The sequence below is a fragment of the Elaeis guineensis genome, chromosome 11 (genome assembly GCF_000442705.2).
Source record: "Elaeis guineensis isolate ETL-2024a chromosome 11, EG11, whole genome shotgun sequence".
In the NCBI taxonomy this organism is placed as follows: domain Eukaryota; kingdom Viridiplantae; phylum Streptophyta; class Magnoliopsida; order Arecales; family Arecaceae; genus Elaeis; species Elaeis guineensis.
The window spans coordinates 121451297-121469841 of NC_026003.2; the positions used below are offsets into that span (position 1 = coordinate 121451297).

An 18545-nucleotide genomic window follows, 5' to 3' on the forward strand; every position below is an offset into this window, starting at 1 on the left:
ACCAGAGTGACTTACATTTGATTTCTAAAGCTTACATGAAATAAAAACACCTGAGCAGAGTAAATAATGACATTTTAAGTAGGTCAATAAAATATCTATCTGAAATACACATGCTTGATTATCCACTGCTAATATGCACGATACTGAAACAGAAACGTGGTGCCAAAATGTGGAACAGCTGATGTTGCACAACCATATGTTCATCAGCCTGATGTCTATCTGATCAAAAACAAATGATATTCTTTATATATATATAAAAAAAAGGCAAATTATAATTCAGATGCATGGAGAGAACAAAAATATTACAGTTATGTCTCAGTAGGTAACGACAAAAACAAAATATAAATGCTCACATGAAAAGGGCATGGGATGAGCCATCCATAGGTCCCAAACAGAGCTCATCCAAAGCAATAAATAAACGAAAGAAAAATTAAATAAGAAAATGCATGAAGCTCCCAGCGAGGATCGAACTCGCGACCTTTCGCTTACGAAGCGAACGCACTACCACTATGCTATGGAAGCTGTTTCCCCATGGGCCACGAAATATAACTTATCTACTATACTATTTCCGGGTTATGTGTGGCCACCAACCGCTAGCGAAGCCTTGCGATTAGAGCCACCAACTCTGGGTCATCGAGGCGCTAAGGCTAGATGCCTCGTCATCCTCGTGACGTTTTTGGTGCACAAAACACCTGTTTGTGGATTGCCCGGCATCTTCTCCGCTAGAGAAGCAGTCGAAGAGATTGATGGGCAGATTTAAGCTTTCCTTCGTACTGGCGCTCCAGTCCTGCAGCAGAAATTGAGCTCCTTGAAGTACTAGACCTGAGAACATAGCTTCAAACTTGAAAACTTTGCTGTTTCATTCCTTCTACAAGCACCAAGTAACAGACTGTTGAGAATAGGCAGTCCCATACCAGATCGAAGCAGGAAAAGTGAGGTTCGCCGCCGCCACCATCCTCTCTACATCGATAACCGATGCCCAAGCAGTGATGTCAGGCTTCGATGTGTGGTGGTGTTGGTGGTCGGATTTCTCATGCCTGGGTAGGGTGGAGCCCTTCGGTGGAGTTAGGTTGGAGCCAGCTTTGGAGGAAGGGGTGATGGAAGAAGTTACGGTGGTTACTGTGAGTGTTCGGACGATATGATGTTATAAGCTACTTCAAATTGTCAAGCTGCCACCAAGCTATCAATTGTTATGCAGAGTTAAGCATCGTGCGGTTCATTTAGCATATAAGCCATCTCTATTATCTCGATCGCTTTTTCTTTACGCGGCAGCTGTCCATCCCGAATGAATTTGCTCAGCATAACTGGCTTTTCAATTCACAAAATAATCGAAAATTGAATTATCTCACCTATAACGCATGTCCAATGACCCTACAATTTCAGGATCGCAAGATTTCACAGCTGTGCAACTAAACCACCGAGCTCCGAGGATCAAGTAAGCCTAAAATCCTTTCAGAGAATTCATTGTTGTTTCACTGTTCTCTAAATCTGATTTGAACATCGGAGGATTTTTACCGGAGCTACAACTTCTGATTTAGACTTATTTTACAGATTACTCAAGTACCAGCAATCCTACATGGGGCTTAGCCATCCTCTTTTCAACTTCGACTGATTTCAAACAGCAATAAAAAAGATTGAGAAAATAATGGAGGGTGATGGGGGCCAAGATATTAACAAGTGTCGGTGAAGGGAAAAGGGCAGGAGGCCCATAATGAAGCACTTTCTTAATAGCTGCCAACATGTTTTTTTGCAAAATTACACCAAGATGGTGACATATTCAACATCCGCTTCTACGTTAGGACATAATCATAAATCATAGTACATACATTCCGAACCAAGAATTCCTCTTGTAGAAAGAAGTTTTTTGCAAGGAAGTTTCAACCAAAGCCTTTCCAACATTTTGTTTTACCCCTATTGGAAATCCAAGTTTCCAAGCCCAACTAAATGAATAGGGAATTCCTAGAGGAGAGGAGTGAGGTAAGATGTGATGCATATCATTGGCCAAGACATGAATAAACCCAGCAGTGCTCTAGTATATCCGAACCTGATGCCCGTTCGATGACTTGCTTTCGTTGCTGCACCCGCTGCATTCGGGTATAAGTACAGCCGATGAACATCTATCCATCACGTAAAAGAAGAGCGATATGGTGACAACGTATGACATTATGGGTCCTATTCTCAGGTAATTAAACCTCCAACTAATATTCTAGTGCAGCTAGGTTCAGAGCTAAACACATGGCCTTCCATGAGTGTTTTTTTTTTTTTTTGTATAAAAATTTAATTTTTTTTTTTATGGAATACAATTCGAAAGTATTTGGTTAGTAATCGAAATCGAAATAAAATCACAATGATTAAAATCGAAATCAAAATGATCAAATTCTCTGAAGCATTTATTCGTAATCGAAATCAAAATCAAATTGAAATGAAATTTGAATCCATAAACGAGATTAGGGATTGAGGTCTATATATATTGGACCATTCCATTACATCTCGAAATAACTCCATCTAATCAAAGGTTGGAATCGGAGCTGTTGTGGTGTAGAGAGAGTTTCTTTAGTCCCATATCGATTATGTCAAAGGGATATAGCTTATATGGATTAAAACATTCTCTCCCAACATAAACACGTATGGAAACTCTCCCAACATTAAGATTGAAGCTTAAGATGTAATGATCAAAGGACAATACCTATGAGGCTCTATATGATCAAAACCTAAAGATGTCAGTCAAACGACAAATTCATGAAGTTAAAGGATCTTTAAAGGATAAATGATCAAATCCACTGAAGCATTTAAATGTCCATTGAAGTCTAAAGATGTCACGAGTAAATACCTCATATATATATAGAGAGACAAGATATAAATCAATCATTGAATCATTCAATTTTTGACCGATGAACAATAGGAGCCTTTCATTTTCATTCTCATTTTAATTTCAGATCCCACACCTCCAATTAAATAGCTCCTTCTTACGAACCATTGTATTGGATCTTGACCCGAAAGGTTGACTAGCTACGTTCCGGACAAGTTGCCCCATCGTATGTCCGTATCTATCAGAAGAAGAATGGTATTATTGTGTGCATCAGAACATGGTTTCTATCAGAGCCCAAGCCAGTCCATCACAAAACCGGAGCTCTTTACTAATACCCAAAACCTCAACCTCCGTCGCCCCACTCTCTCCCCCTCTCCTGGTGTACCCAAAGCCCTACCGCCATCCTCCTCCGCCCATTCGGCCCCGACACGGGATTGAAACCCTAGCTCGGCATCGCCATGATCTGTGCGAGTACGTTCTTCTTCTTTCCCCTCTCTCCTCCACCCAAGACCCGAGGGTTTGTTCCTCTTTCTCGTTGCAATTTTTCTGTTGAACTGACTCTTCTTCTCGCCCTCGTTCGCTCTTGTAGTCTCCGGTGAAGTGCCGGAGGAGCCGGTGCTCTCAAAGAAATCAGGGCTTCTGTTCGAGCGCCGGCTGATCGAGCGCCACATTGCGGTAGGTCTTCCTCGGTTCTCAGTTTGTGATTTCCCCTCTTTTCCTGTTTTTCTTCTCTCTCGAACTGAAACTAATATTTAGATCTCGAATCTGGTGGATTTCTTGGTTTTATGTGCTTCAATTTCTTGGTGTTTTGGTATGTTTTTATTCTAATTGATGCTTTTTGTTCTTTTGTTTTTCTTTCCAGGATTACGCGAAGTGTCCAGTTACCAAGGAGGCGCTCACAATGGACGATATCCTGCCTGTGAAGACAAATAAGGTGCTTGTTCTTGATGGTTCTTAATTTAGCTACTATCAGCATCCTTAAACCTTAATTAAAGAAGGAAAACAAAGAGGAATAAAACTATGGAGAGATCACTGGGGCAGAAAGCTACATGTAAAATGGTTCATTGGCTTTGACCATTTGTTCTAGCACCATGCTAACAAAGGTGGTTAGCATCTTGTTTATCTGGATGTCTGGATAACTGGTTTTGCACCATCTTGGGGGAAGCTTTCTATATGATCTGAATTTTGATGGAGCTAGTAGTTAGCCAACCCTAGGTTTAGGTCAATGGGGCCTTAACTATTGCGATATATACAGTGCTTTTGGCATGTTCTCTTGTATCACTGACACTGTGACAGGTGATCGTTCAAAACAAATCTGTACATCCCAGTAGTCTTTCTGCTTTCTTTGTTATTGACGTTAGCATGTTATATGATGCGTTCAGGTGTCAATGAGTTGAAGTTATGTGCTCTTTATTTTTGGAGAAGCTGGCATATTATTATAGTTCTCAGAGGTGTGTGATAGTTTTGCATACTTTTGAGCTCAATTCTTTTTGATTCAAGCATGTGATGAAATTTTGGTTTGCAAGAGAAGCCCCAAGCTTTCAGTTGGGATTCATTAAGAAAATGAGTGGGAGTTGGGAAAAATCAATTTAGCTGTGCTTCTGTGACGGAGATTTGTTCTTAAGCACAAACTTGCATGTACATTTTTGGATATTGAATTTGCACCTAGCTGAAGTTATTGATACAGGCTGTTTCAGCTGAGTGCTGAGTCAACTTATTGTGTTTGCAAGTGATGCTATAATAGAATAATCATGTAAAATGTTAATACAGAAAGAGACTCTTTTTTTTTTTTTATACACACAAGACCTAGAATGAGTGTAAAAGTGTTAAGGATTAAATGAATGCAAAAGGATATATTCTGGTACAATAACAATGGTTCAGGTGCCTACTATGCAGCAGACAAATCTGCAGTAATAGTAATCCTTAAGTCTTACTTTTGCACTGCTAATACTGTAGGATAATATCATAATATATCTTTTTTGTTGCAGGCAGCGAAGCCTAGACCCTTGCAAGCTGCGAGCATCCCTGGGCTGCTTGGAATGTTCCAAAATGTAAGTTCCTTAAACTCTTTGGTTTTAACATGGCCTGTTTTGTGTAATCATGTTTAAAAGCATAGTTTGTCTGCTGGTGTAACATATTTATTAGTTATACTTTGAAGTTTTTATTTTTAGATTTTACTTTTTTAATGACCATTGAAGGTCTCCCTTTTGTTCTGCTGGTAGCCTTTATGGTGCTTCATTTTTCTCCTATCCCTTTAAATATAATTTTAGGGAATAAATGAGGATTAAGGAATCAATAGCAATTACATAAAGTTGATGTACGTTGCATTTGGAAATTTAGAGGCTGAGAAAATAACAACATCTATCTTGTTGAAAGCTTCGTTGCATGGACTAGTTGGGTGTGGTTGGTTTCAGCAATACAGGTCCTTTTTTTTTTCTTTTTTTTTTTTGAATATGTGTTGGTTTCTACTCAAATTATAATATTTGTTTTTCAACTAGAGGCACTGAATGAACAGACTGAGAGTAGACAAGATTGAAAGAAAACAATTGAAACTAACTCCTAGAAAAAATGTTCATCTTGCTCAAATTTAAACGCTGAGTTATCATCCAGGAAAAATGTGTAACTTATATTGCCATAGGAGTGTTCGCCACATGTCATGTGCATCAGTATGCTTTTTGTAAGCATTGTGCAGGTATGCATTGTCAATGGAACCACTCTAAGCACGTGAAGCATTTCTTGATTCATGTAGATCAATGCTTAAGTGAGTACAGGCTACCATCCTGCTTATGTAGCATTTTTTGTTAGGTTGTGCATTTGTTATTTTGACATTTCCATTTTCTGAATACGCACATTAGAACGTAAAGGTTTAGTTATACTATAATCATGACATGGGGTGCTAATGATTTTAGGTTGTGGAAAAAACAAATCTGGAGTTAATTACTGCTAACTCTCTTACTTTGGAATTAACTATGCCATTGCTATAGTGTGGAATAATTTTCTTCAAGTTAGGTGCAAAAAGTAACCTTACAAAATTTCACTTTCCATTTTGCTCGATAAATTGGTTACTTTTCTAGCATTTGGTAGATTAAAGTGGAAAAGGGTTTAAAGGGGCCTTTATTCCATACAACCCTTCTTTAGCTAGCAATCAACTGCAGAATTAGCGAATACATCTTTGGTCAACTCACACAGCTGAAAATTGAATCAATTTAAGGTGTCACTCAGCTTCTATGCAACTTAATTGGTGGTTGATGATATTTCAGAGATCATAGAACCATTACTCTTGAACTGGACTATGTTCTTTCTTTTTTCAACCTCCCCATATATGTCATGGTTATTGTGACAAGTTCAATAACCCAGTGAGGATGATAGATTGTAGCAGTTTTTGATTTTTACAACTGTGCACCTTCTAATACAGATTATTGAAAATGAGAACCTCACACACTCCATGTGAGCAATTCCAAATAGTGGGAAGGACCAACAATGTGCTCAACTGACTTTTGGTCTTATAGCCATACCTTCTCTTATAGCAAAATGAGGAAAAAAAATACTGTGCTATTCATCTTACATACTAATCCAATTTGGGTCTATGATCAATCCCAACCTAGAAACTGCAAGATAACTTTCTTTATAACAATAGGGTATCGAACTCGTGATTTTGTTTGGGTAGGTAGATGTTGAAAGGTATTAAGGAGGTCCCTACTGAAAGGAACAGACATGAGTAGCAACCACGTTATAGAGTGGAAGATTGGATGCATTTGTGATTGACAAAGAGAGGTAAATTTAAATCATTATATGGTGGGATATTTGAATGAGAGATCACTTGACTTTTGACAATTTCTGGCTGAAACCATGTTGTATGGCACTATGATTTGGAATAATCTTCCTATTGGTTGAGTAAGAGGATTATCTTCTTGTGTAATCAGTTCTGGTTCTTTCATTTCTTCTAATTTCTTTGTTTTCTTACAATGAGAAGGACATAGATCTCATCTTTTATGTATTTATCATCTTTGATGCAATAGCATATGCTTAGTTCAAAACGGCTTGTGAAGAAACTAGAGGACATCTTCTTCAACCTAGTATGAGTTTAGAATGTGTTTCTGAAAGGTTTCTTTAAAATTTCTGTGAGTATGGAACAAAAGGATCAACATCCTAAATAGAAAGGTTTTCCCTTCTGATAGTGTGGAACCTGAAAGATCAAAGAGAATTATTTTTCCAAAAGCTTATTGTTTTAGATATTCGAACTGTTGATCAAGGTAATTGTGTTCAATAAGTATCATGGCAGTGATAGTGACCATAACATCTGGATCTTTGAATGTGCATATTATTTGCGGTAAGTTTGCATGCTTCTAAACAATTTAAACTTGTGGACTGGTGATGCCAAATTAGCTACGAGTTGTCTAGATTTACTCTATATTTTTCTCAACCCTTATTTTAAACAATTTAAACTTGTGGACTGGTGATGCCGAATTAGCTACAAGTTGTCTAGATTTACTCTATATTTTTTTCTGCCCTTATTTTAAACAATTTAAACTTGTGGACTGGTGATGCCAAATCAGCTACAAGTTGTCTAGATTTACTCTATATTTTTCTCAACCCTTATTTTCATCTGTGGCTTGCAGGAGTGGGATGCTTTGATGCTGTCCAATTTTGCACTGGAACAGCAATTGCATACAGCAAGGCAAGAACTAAGTCATGCGCTATACCAGGTATTAATTAATTGTATTATTTTATTTTGCAATTAGTGGCATATTCTGCCAGTCCGTAGGGGCTTTCTTTGTTCTTTCTACTTGGTGGCAGCTGATGTTAGAGTAACTTTATCTTTGACATAAGTATATCTAGTTCAAAGTCTTTTTGGTTCTGTAGTCTGATATATACATCTTTATGAAGCCTTTGGTTATCATGACTCATTTTAATTTTTCCTTTACATTTATTTGCCAGCATGATGCTGCATGCCGTGTTATAGCAAGATTAAAGAAGGAAAGGGATGAGGCCAGAATGCTCTTGGCTCAGGCTGAAAGACAGATTCCTTCATCAATGGCATCTGCTGCTAATGCAAACAATATTGTCAGCAATGGGAAAAGAGGTTTCTGTTATTTGCTATTGTTATTATTGAACTTTAGTAGTCCAGCAGGAATTGGTTCCACATCTCAAGAATTTGCTTATTTGCAGCTGCAGAGGAGGAGTTGGGCCCTGATGGGAAAAGAATTCATCCAGGTATAAATCCTGGTATGATTGCAGAACTTACAGAGTGTAATGCTATGCTTTCAGGACAGCGGAAGAAGCGGCAGGTACTTATTTTTTTTGCTATGTAACTATAGCAGCTGTTTTTGTATCAATATGAGCCAAAGCTTCCTAATGATTTGTGGAAGAAATGGCTGAACCAAAATTTATTAACAAAAATGGAATACAAGGATATAAACACATGCGCACACACACACCTGGCTAGCGTGTGGAGAGAGAGGGGGTCCTATATTTTTATGCTTGGATGGAGAAAGTAAAATAATGTCAGGTGCTTGACTTTTTACATTTGTTTCTTAAATGATGTAAGGTGATCCATTTCTTGTGTTTGCTAGATTTCACCAACATTGGCGCCTATTGATGCATTGGAGAGATACACACAAATTTCTAGTCATCCCCTTCACAAGACTAACAAGCCGGGCATACTATCTGTCGATATCCATCCTTCAAAGGTACACTTAGATGATTTTCTGTGCTTCAACCTGCTATCATGCTTTTGTCTGTCCTTATCTTAACAAAATATTTGTATGTATTCACCAACACCTGCATTGGAAACGCATCTTGTGCATGAAGAGGACCATGCAATAGCCATGTGGATGAAATGGTGAAATATTATGACCTAATATGACAGTTGGCTGACATGAGAAAAAGGTTTTCCAATTTCTGTTCTCGTCCAAATGCTACCAATTTATTTTTTGATAATCACCACAAATTTGCTTCTGGTGTTCAAATAATCGGAGCTGTTAACAAGTAGCTCAGGCTTGGCTTAGTAGCATGGTTCAATCGGGCTGGTTCAATACGGTAATGGACCAAGCTCAAAATCATTTAGAGCTTGAGTCACAGATAAGCCGAGACTGAACACTCTGGGCTTGCAAAAATAAATAAAAGCTCAGCCTCTGCTTGATGACAGGCTTGTCCAATTAGCAGATGAGCCAAGTTTCAATAGTTGTTGCCAAAAGTTGGGCTCAAGTATGTAACGAGTGCATACCGGGCACCTTAGTACTTGGCCTAGCTCAGCTTGTTTGCACGCCAACTTGGGAGTGGCTGGAGCCATTTTGTATGAGCTGGTACCTTGCAGACATGCCATTATGTTGTTTTTAGGAAGTCCTTTATCGAAGAACAACCAGCATCAAATATATAATGATAAAGCTTGGTGGGGTGGTGGTATAGTTTGGTTATTTCATTTTTAAGAGATTGAATAATTTTTGAGCATGTTGTTACTTCACATTGCTCATGTTTGCTGAATATCAGAATATCCATGTGTAGTGCAAGGATAACAAAGGGCAATGCATATTTTTGGTACCACTAAGAGACCTAAATCGAATGTTTAATTACTTGTTTTAGTATTCTAATTGGGCAGACATGTATTGAGATGTCACCGGTGCATATTATGTATATAGTCCATATATGGTATTGCTGTGAATGATAGAAGCAATATGAAACTGGACAGAATAATTGTTTTTCCATTTCAGTTTTGTTAGATGTGAAGTTTTTGTGTATAACATTATTAATATTGTTGCATTTTGAAAGAACAATTATTACATACATTTTTTGATTGGAATTTGAGAAATCTATTTGACTCATTTGAATCATGTTCGTAAATGATTAACAGGATATAATTGCAACTGGAGGGATTGATGCAAATGCAGTACTTTTTGATAGGTCAGCAGGTCAGATCATATGTACGCTCACTGGACACTCAAAGAAGGTTTTTTCATCTTTTTCTTCCTGTATTAGAGTGGCCTTTCTTGATTTTCTTTGATTTTTTTAAACCTTCTAATATCATTAGTATTTAACTGAAATTATAGGTTACCAGTGTGAAATTTGTTCCTCGGGATGAGCTTCTTATATCTGGCTCAGGAGATAAGGTTAGTCATTACCTAGTCATCTGTTACCCCATATATCACTGCTATAGTTTCATATTTAATTAGCTTGCTGAATGATCCACATTTGTTGTCTATGGGAAACTGCACTGTTTTGTGGTTTATTTTGGACATCTTAAATGTAAAATTGTTTAGTTTCTTAAATATGAGTTGCACTTCAATAAATTTTGTCCTTCATGTTGGCATTCTCATTTATACAAACCTTGGCGGTTATCTTATTTGTGTGCAAGTGAGACAATAAGTAGGGATTTCATGCCAACTGCTTATATTTATGAGAGAATATGCTAAATCACAACACTTTTGTTCACAGATTTGGGTGAAACTTATCCGACTACCGAGCTTCTATGTCTCTAGTATGATAATCCATTTTATGACAAATCTTTTGCCTTTAAAGTATGCAAGCTGTTATCATTCTATTGCTAGACTGTCATGTTTCTGTAAAATCCTTGCTCCAACACATGACTTAAACTTGGCTTGAACTGACTGCCCACGATGAAAAAAGGATGCTGCTGTTGAAATCAATTTCTTTCTGATGACTTCTCCTCAAGCACTTTTGCTGCACAAATTAATATTGATGAAATTTTGTTCTTTATTTGTTATAGTCAATGTTAACCCATTATATGTTTTCTCATAAGCGAAAGAGTTGATTTATTATTGTTCCCCTTCATTTTTTCATATTCTTTTTGTTATCATCATATATTCCCTTTCCTATCAAAAGAAACTATTTTTTAAAATAAAATCTTGTATGCTTGATTGTGTGCATGTTTCATAAACATTGCAGAAATAATGTTTTGAGCCTGTAGGCAGTACATGGATGGAAAGAGGGAGGAGCACCGAGGTGCTAGATAGGTGCCTACAGGTCAAGGTGGCCGAAAATAATAAATCACAAAAATTAATAAATATTAGGAGAATCCTAAAAGCATGGTTATAACGCAAAAAATTAAATATAAGATGTTGCAAGCCAATGGAACTATCAAACAATATCAATATTGATTTGTAAATTGATTTCATCCTCCACATAAAAACATGATACAGAATGTTAAGGTGGATCCTTGGGTGGCTGTTTTCAGAACATTTTGCACAAACTGTCTTCCTAAATTTGTTCAATCAGCCGATTGATGGGAATTGGATGGATGCTGCGTAGGTAGCGGATGTGCATACTATGGTTTCGAAAGAGGGCTTTATGATCTTTAATGCAAGTGCAATGGATGCATGCTACATATGTGCACTTTATAAGCTGAGAATTGCCTCTGGAATTATTAATAAAATAGTAGTTGGATCAGTTCATCTGGAAAATAGACAAATGAGAACGGGTATATACCTAGAACATGAAGTGAAAATTGAAAAGGGAAGCAGTACCATATCTTTTTATAGGGAAAAAAAAAGTCGGTATGCTGTGTGCCCAAATGTGTTTTGTTGTAGGTGGGCATGTTTCAGTTAGGGGCTGGTAGGTGGGAATATTGGTCTGTATTTGGTTTGCATTGTTTGCATGCGTGGCATTAATGCCCTCTCTTATGAGCATGCTTCCAAACATATGTAGATGATGAAAGTCCTTTAACTTGGTATGCTTAATTATCTACTAGTTTGGATCCTCTAAGATCTCAAAAGTTATGCTGACTGACTTATGAAAAATCCACCACTATTTTCTCTTGTTATTCATGAGGATAATAGAGAAGAAGAAAGTATGTTTAACTTATATTTGACCTTCCAAAATGGCCATATTTGGAGAATAATATAACTATAACCTGTGCTTCAGAAAGATGCAGCTGTAAACTACTAACTAAAATTTCAAAGTTCATCATCTGCCTGTGGATATATCACAAAAACTGGAAATTTGATATTGCATAGAATTTTCAAATTCCAAAAACTGGATGGTTGATCTTGCATATAATTTTCAAAATATCTGTAAACACCGACTGTTGTTAATTTTACTTCACTGAATTGATTCACCATGCATTCAACTGCAGACTGTTCGTATTTGGCAAGGGACTGAAGATGGGAATTATGATTGTGTACATGTCTTGAAAGACCATAGTGCAGAGGTATGATCAGTTACTGAAACTTGGTTCCATAGGAAAATATTTGGCTGCTGCATGTTCTCTTTTCAGGACAAGTGGTTGATAAATGATAATCCCATTCATGCAAAAAGTAAAGAGAACATAATTTTCAATTACTGTAATTTAGAAAGTTCTTATTAGCTAAAATTATATAATAATTTGGTAATCAATGGCTTTTTCTTATCTTTGAAATTAAGGATCTTGCCATTTTCCATTCATACATGTATGCTGTTACTGTATACATATGAAGAATTAATTATGTTGTAGTTAATATTGAGCCGTAGTGTGCTAATTTGCAGCAAGTTTTGCATTGAAAACGATTTGAGATCGAGTTTCCACATGAATGATTGGGAAAACATTTCTATCAACCATTTGAAAGGCTGAAGATGAGAAAGACCCATCAAAACATGTCTATATATGCAATCTTGATATGCAAGTTATTTATTGCTATGCCATGCAGTCAGTGTTAACCTCCTAAAAAGGGTGTTTGTAGAAATACGAATCAAGCAAATTTCATGAGGAATAGATGATTTGATAATCCGATCAAATAAACTCGGGATTTGAAATCACTGCTAATATACTTGGTATTGACCACAAGACATTCTATAGTAATGGTAAGAGGAGGAAAGGAAGGATTTACCTGGTGTGATTTTTTTCCTAGGAACCCTAGATGCTGTCAGAGTAAAGGATTGATAACAAGGCACAAATAGGGTTGCCAGTGGGTCAGGCTGTGTCGAGCTGGGTTTGGATCAAAAAAAAAAAAATCAGGTTGGAAAATGTAAATTCATATCCAACCCATTTATTTTACATAAGCCCATATTCACCCACCAACTCATTTAAGTTTTCACTGATCAAACACACATATAATATAAAAATAAAGTAAAAGATGGTATTCAAAGATAACAAGCAACAAAATGGAATCTAACTTCAAAACTAAATAGGGATAAAGCTAGGTAAAATGTAACCCCACATCCCAAAATCCCCTTTGCCTATCCTGCCCATCACTCTCTATAGCCTTTTTATTTCCCAACTGAACCAAAACCCCATGAAAAAAATTTAGATAACTATCAACAATGTTGAATCTAGAAGTTGGTTCCTGACCAGTTCACTCCTGGTGATCCATCAGGTCTGGGGCTCAACTGAAACCCATGCATTTATAATCCGGTTGATTTTGAGTTGACCTGGAGCCAACCTGACTTTAGGAACACCCCTCCAGGCCCATTTATGCCGGGTGGGGATTTGTGCGTGTTGGTGGGTAGATGTCAGATTTCTAGTTATTGACTAGTTTGCTTAATATAAATTGATACTCTTATCAGATGTTCTGACAACCTTTAGTTTTAAAAGTATGGTTATACAGAATTTGCTGAACAATTTATGTGCACAGCACTCATCTTATCATATATGTTGTCTATTGAAAGAGAATTGGTGGGAAAAAAATAAACAATATGCACCCTGAATTTATGCTTAGCGCCCCATAGCTGCAAGATAGTATGATATTTTAATTATTGTAGTGTTTCAAGAAATTTTATGGTAGCTTTCTTGATCTTTCTGTGTCTTGCATGTTACTTGGTTAGGTACAGGTATTTTGGTTATACCTCTGACCGGTGATTTTAATTTATGTTTCAACTTTTCAATCAGGTACAAGCGGTCACGGTCCATGCTACAAATAATTACTTTGTGACTGCTTCCTTGGACAACACTTGGTGTTTCTATGATCTTGCTACTGGATCATGCCTCACTCAGGTTCTCTCTCTCTCTCTGTCATAAGAACAATCTTGCAAACCTCAGGGATGTGAACTAATTGATAAGATGCATATCCAGGTTGGTGAAGCTTCAGGAGAAGAGGGCTACACTTCAGCTGCCTTTCACCCTGATGGTCTTATCCTTGGAACAGGCACTTCTGAAGCACTTGTTAGAATTTGGGATGTAAAATCACAGGTAAAAGCGCGAAACATTTGAAGTCACAATATTCTAATGGTCGAGTTGCGGCCATCCTTGGAAAATTTCAAGCATTCTTTGACTTGCGGTTATTTGTAGTCAAATGTTGCAAAATTTGATGGGCATGCTGGAGCAGTCACTGCCTTGTCTTTTTCTGAAAATGGTTATTTCCTAGCGGTATGTTCTTTCTAGCCAATGCTGAAACATCAAGGAGAACCTTTTTGCCTTGTTCTAATGTGTTGCATCTTCATTGACCAGACTGCAGCTCTTGATGGTGTTAAGCTGTGGGATCTTCGGAAACTGAGGAACTTCAGATCCTTTACTCCCTATGACTCAGATACACCAACAAATTCCGGTAAAAAAAAAAAAAAAAAAAAGAAAATCTCCATGATATGGTGATGAGAATCCCAAACATTTTGTCTGATCTCGTTTTTTCAGTTCTATATTCTAAAAGCTAATGGAATTTCACGTTTTTTGATTGCTTTATTTTCACACAATAGATGATAGATTATCTTGACATTACAATAATGTGACATTATTGATGGTCCAGATCATTTTTCCTGTACACTCGCCCATGCATGAGATCTTTAATTATCTTTGCCTCAACTAATAAACTTGTATCATACTTCTACATAATGAGATGGTTCATGTCCCATTACTCCACAAGTGGAACTTCTATTTAAATTTATCTCCAACTACCTTGGTTGCTTTTTGTTAGATCTGCTTGAAAGTTTTAATTCCAAGATGCTAGAGTAAAGTTCTTTTATGAGCTGTCTGTCTTCAATTTCTGAACAATGCACTGTTGTTAAGCTAAAAATTTCACAAAATTGTTGTAACGGCATTCTGAATCTACAAGTTAACATACATGTCTTAGTAGCACGTTGCACGTTTGTGTATTGTTTATTCTTGGAAATTTTTACTAATGCATAGAACTATACTGTTATTTGCAGTGGAATTTGATTTTAGTGGAAGCTATCTTGCAATTGCAGGTTCTGATATAAGGTATGCTTCCCAGAAGATAGCACTTATAGAACAGCTAGTCTCAGATGTAGGCATAAAACTGGTATATTTAGGAAGCGTCTGATCAGCATCCTTCGCATGAAAAATCAGCGCAAAACCTCAGTTTTTAACTCTTGAAGGTTTCTAGAGTGGAAATTGCTGCATCCTTCAGAGTTGACCACCAGTTGGTGGAAGACAGCCTAGTTTGTTTATCATCATCCACAGCTTCATAGTTATGTTATGCTGCAGTTATTTAGAGTGTCCGTATATCAATTTGGGTGGTGCATATGCCTCCTGTTATATATTCATGCACTGGATTATCTGTTTGGATACAATGATTGGGGCGTACTTGCCAAACTCCCTTTCCATCCAATTGTTTCAGGTTATTGATCAGGTTTGTTTTTAAATAAATTGATGCAGGGTCTACCAAGTTGCAAATGTAAAGCTGGAATGGAATCATATTAGGACATTTGCCGATTTATCAGGCACAGGTTTGGATGCTATTATCCACTCGTTTATTATTATAAATTTTCCCAATTATTTAAGATCCTGCTACTGTAAAATATTACATTGGATGTGCCCTTAAATTTTTGAATTATATCGGGCAACTTGGGAATCCAATGGTGTTTTTCGCTGGTGGTCGAAGGAGTTGTTCATTTTTGGGCATGCTATTTTTGCTTTGTCTTTTTTGTTTTCTTTTTTGGACATCCATCTCTGTTCTTTTGCCGTGTCATATTTTATCCAATGTCTTTTATGGCCAGGAAAAGTGACATGCATAAAGTTTGGAGCAGATGCAAAATACATGGCTGTTGGTTCCATGGACCGTAATCTTCGAATATTTAGTCTCCCAGGGAATGACTCAGAAGAACCCAGATCACCAGGTCACTGATTTCAAATTACAGATTATCTGTGGCTGTATCATTTGACGACGCTGTCTGGTATTTGGGGGAGTGCCCACACACCCCTGGGCTCAAGGTCAGCGCTTAACCCCTGGATGCCCACCTCGTATTGTAGGTGCAACAAAGAAGCCCTGAATGGAATTTTATATAGGAGTATTGTCCTGTGAGACAATGACGTATTGTAGTTTTGAGTTGGTGTGAAAGCATAGAGGCATCTATTCAGGGAGCATTGTGATTTTGACATCGTCGCTTGTTTATATTCTAGCTTCATTTGTGGGGCTTTGCAAAGCTCCCCAGAAAAAAAAAAAAGGAGAGAGGGGCCTTAAGGACCCAGAGGAGAACATGCTAAATCTTTCCCGGACGAGAGCAGGCATTGTTAGCTTAAAAAAAATAGTAGTAATAAACACTAAAAAGATAGAACAAATGCTCAATTTATCTGGATGATTAGGCGTCTGTCATGTTTTTGCATCATCGTCCGATAAAACAGCATGTTAAAATAAGTAATGCGAATAGACAATGAGGGCCGTGGTTTTCATGTATCAGTCTGTCTTCCAAGTGCGACTGGGAGACGAGGAAGTGCTCGTATTGTGAAGTCGCATTACGAATAGGCATCAGAGAACAACAGAAGCCGATATTCAACATTGTTGACGGTATCCGTATATAAGCCATGGAGCATAGGCCACGAAAAAGTCTCACGGCACCAAAAATACGTTTTGATTTTTGAAATAGTGATTAAGTGGATTGATCGAATAGATGGGAAAATACGTTGTATCACTCCGTAAGGCTGAGTTGGTCCGACTTAAACATGACCAGAGAATCCAACCCAATTTTCAAGCTTTAACTCGAATGAAAAGCCAACAAGAGGAGTCGGTCAAAGTAATCGGGGTCCTAACCTTTAGGTGGGGTTGGGCCTACCGATGGATTGCGACCGTCAGGAGGGAAAGCATTGACTGACCCATCTAGCTGAGCGTTCCTTGCTGGAGCTGCTGCGACTTTAGGAAAGGCAGATCAAAACGCCAATCAAGATACTGGTACACTGGTTTCATTTCTGGAAGTGTAACCGCACCTCCAGCAAACGCTTTCTGTGACAGCTCAGACTATATTCCATGCTTTTCTGAGTTGTCAACAGAGTACAAGACCTAAATGTGCACACCAATCCGTCTATTTCAAGCAATAATTTGAATCTAAACTATAATAAAATCAAAAGTTACCTGCAAATTGACGGTGACCCCAAAATCACACTGAAGCAGCCAGCGAAGTTTTAAAGAAAAAATTGACACATCTATTTGTGTAAGATAGATCATCATAAAGCTCACGTCCATCTAGACAAAGACCAACCAGCTGGAAAATACCACTGGAGAATGTCGATCATGTAACCATAGAAGCAAGTGCAAATCTTTATTTAGATCTCCGACATAAATCTCTATCCCCAGCCAATAAGACCATCAACAGACCTCAGAATGGTATTCTTTGTGATCATTCAGCGGGTGGATCATAAAAAGGCTCAACATAACCACTCGAGCACAAAGAATTAGAGTACAACCTCTCCACAGACTTTAAGAGGTTACCCGGCATTGCAGAAGGTAACGCCTAATATGACATCCAACTCAAGAAATTTTGCAAAAAAAGCAATTGAAATGAGGATCCTTGCTCTAAAGAAAGGTAGAAACAAATGAATAAAATGATATACAACAAACATAACAGCATCCTACCAACAGTTATGTGCGATATTGTGACCAATGAGCAAAACCCCACAACTGCAAAAACAAAAGGCAAGAAACTCAGAGATGTCTCACGCAATACCTATATATTGAGCAACTGGTACCAAAGCTTTGAATAACAGTTGAAAATTTATTGACAAGCTGCATATCAAAACAATATCGTGCAACCACAAGAATTAAATGGAAATAGCTGGTCTGTGGACTGGAGGTAGCAGCGGATGATCAAATGTCAGGGTGTCAGGTCTCTCATTCTTAATAGACCAGCGACCTAATCTAGTGCAATTTCATTAAAACTAAACAAAGGGCGTATGACGTCCAATTTGCCATTTTGCTATTTTCACACAAGGTTGATTCATGTGAGGATCTAATGCACATCCGCGTATCTGGAATTTACCAGTGTCTTGAAATAAAGGATCAATAAGCAACCGAAGACGCATCATGAATTTATTAGCTTTACTTTCTTTGGTCTTAAAGTTTGAATCCAACTAATGGATCCCAATCAGCAAAGCATAGTACACAATTTTTAGATGCATCAACTGATCCTGAATATGCATTCTTATGTGACAGGTTGATATACAACTGGTTTGTTATAGGCAGGCTGTTACGTATTATACCTCTTATCATATGCCAGAACAAATTATATATATATATATATATAGAGAGAGAGAGAGAGAGAGAGAGCTGGGCTAGAATCAGATTGATCGGATTTGAACTTAGATCTGGTCAATCAAAACTAGATAATGGGGATCCTACAACGATGATCCAAGTCATTGATATGATCTACTACCTCAAAACTGCTTGTACACAAATAAATCATATGATTTAGAGATCCCTAACCTATGCATCAAGTAGTCAAAATTTGGACAGCCTAAATAAAATTGAATTAGATGTATTTTTTGATCGCTTAATGCATAGGCTAGGGGTCTTCAAAAGCTATCTAATTTTTGACTACTTGATGTATAAGCTAGAGGTTTTCAAATCATATAATTGTGTATGCAAAT

The 18545-nt window shown here is 37.5% G+C and overlaps 1 protein-coding gene and 1 non-coding gene across 3 annotated transcripts; one reads left to right on the top strand and one right to left on the bottom strand.

Moving 5' to 3' along the window:
- Positions 1-450: 450 nt before the first annotated feature.
- TRNAT-CGU (transfer RNA threonine (anticodon CGU)) lies at positions 451-522 on the bottom strand. The gene has a single exon. It is a non-coding gene; the product is annotated as a tRNA-Thr (tRNA).
- Positions 523-3085: 2563 nt separating this feature from the next.
- On the top strand, positions 3086-16264 carry LOC105054436 (pre-mRNA-processing factor 19). 2 transcript variants are annotated; one of them, XM_073245543.1, is made up of 18 exons: positions 3086-3280; positions 3399-3484; positions 3672-3743; positions 4798-4860; positions 7429-7515; positions 7748-7892; positions 7979-8097; positions 8383-8499; positions 9660-9755; positions 9856-9915; positions 11898-11972; positions 13626-13730; positions 13809-13925; positions 14025-14102; positions 14184-14280; positions 14876-14927; positions 15345-15415; positions 15686-16264. In XM_073245543.1, the coding sequence occupies exons 1-18, from the start codon at positions 3268-3270 to the stop codon at positions 15811-15813; spliced, it is 1581 nt and encodes a 526-aa protein (XP_073101644.1). In that variant the 5' UTR covers positions 3086-3267; the 3' UTR covers positions 15814-16264. The 2 variants fall into 2 exon arrangements, with proteins under 2 accessions (XP_073101644.1, XP_073101645.1); XM_073245544.1 differs by lacking the exon at positions 3086-3280 and adding an exon at positions 4192-4260 and having other exon boundaries at positions 3427-3484.
- Positions 16265-18545: the final 2281 nt, after the last annotated feature.

Bases quoted from the DNA above. Each gene is read 5' to 3' on its own strand.
- LOC105054436 (XM_073245543.1), top strand. The intron at 4,861-7,428 runs GTAAGTTCCTTA...TGTGGCTTGCAG, and splicing joins TGCTTGGAATGTTCCAAAAT to GAGTGGGATGCTTTGATGCT. The intron at 8,098-8,382 runs GTACTTATTTTT...TGTGTTTGCTAG, and splicing joins GACAGCGGAAGAAGCGGCAG to ATTTCACCAACATTGGCGCC.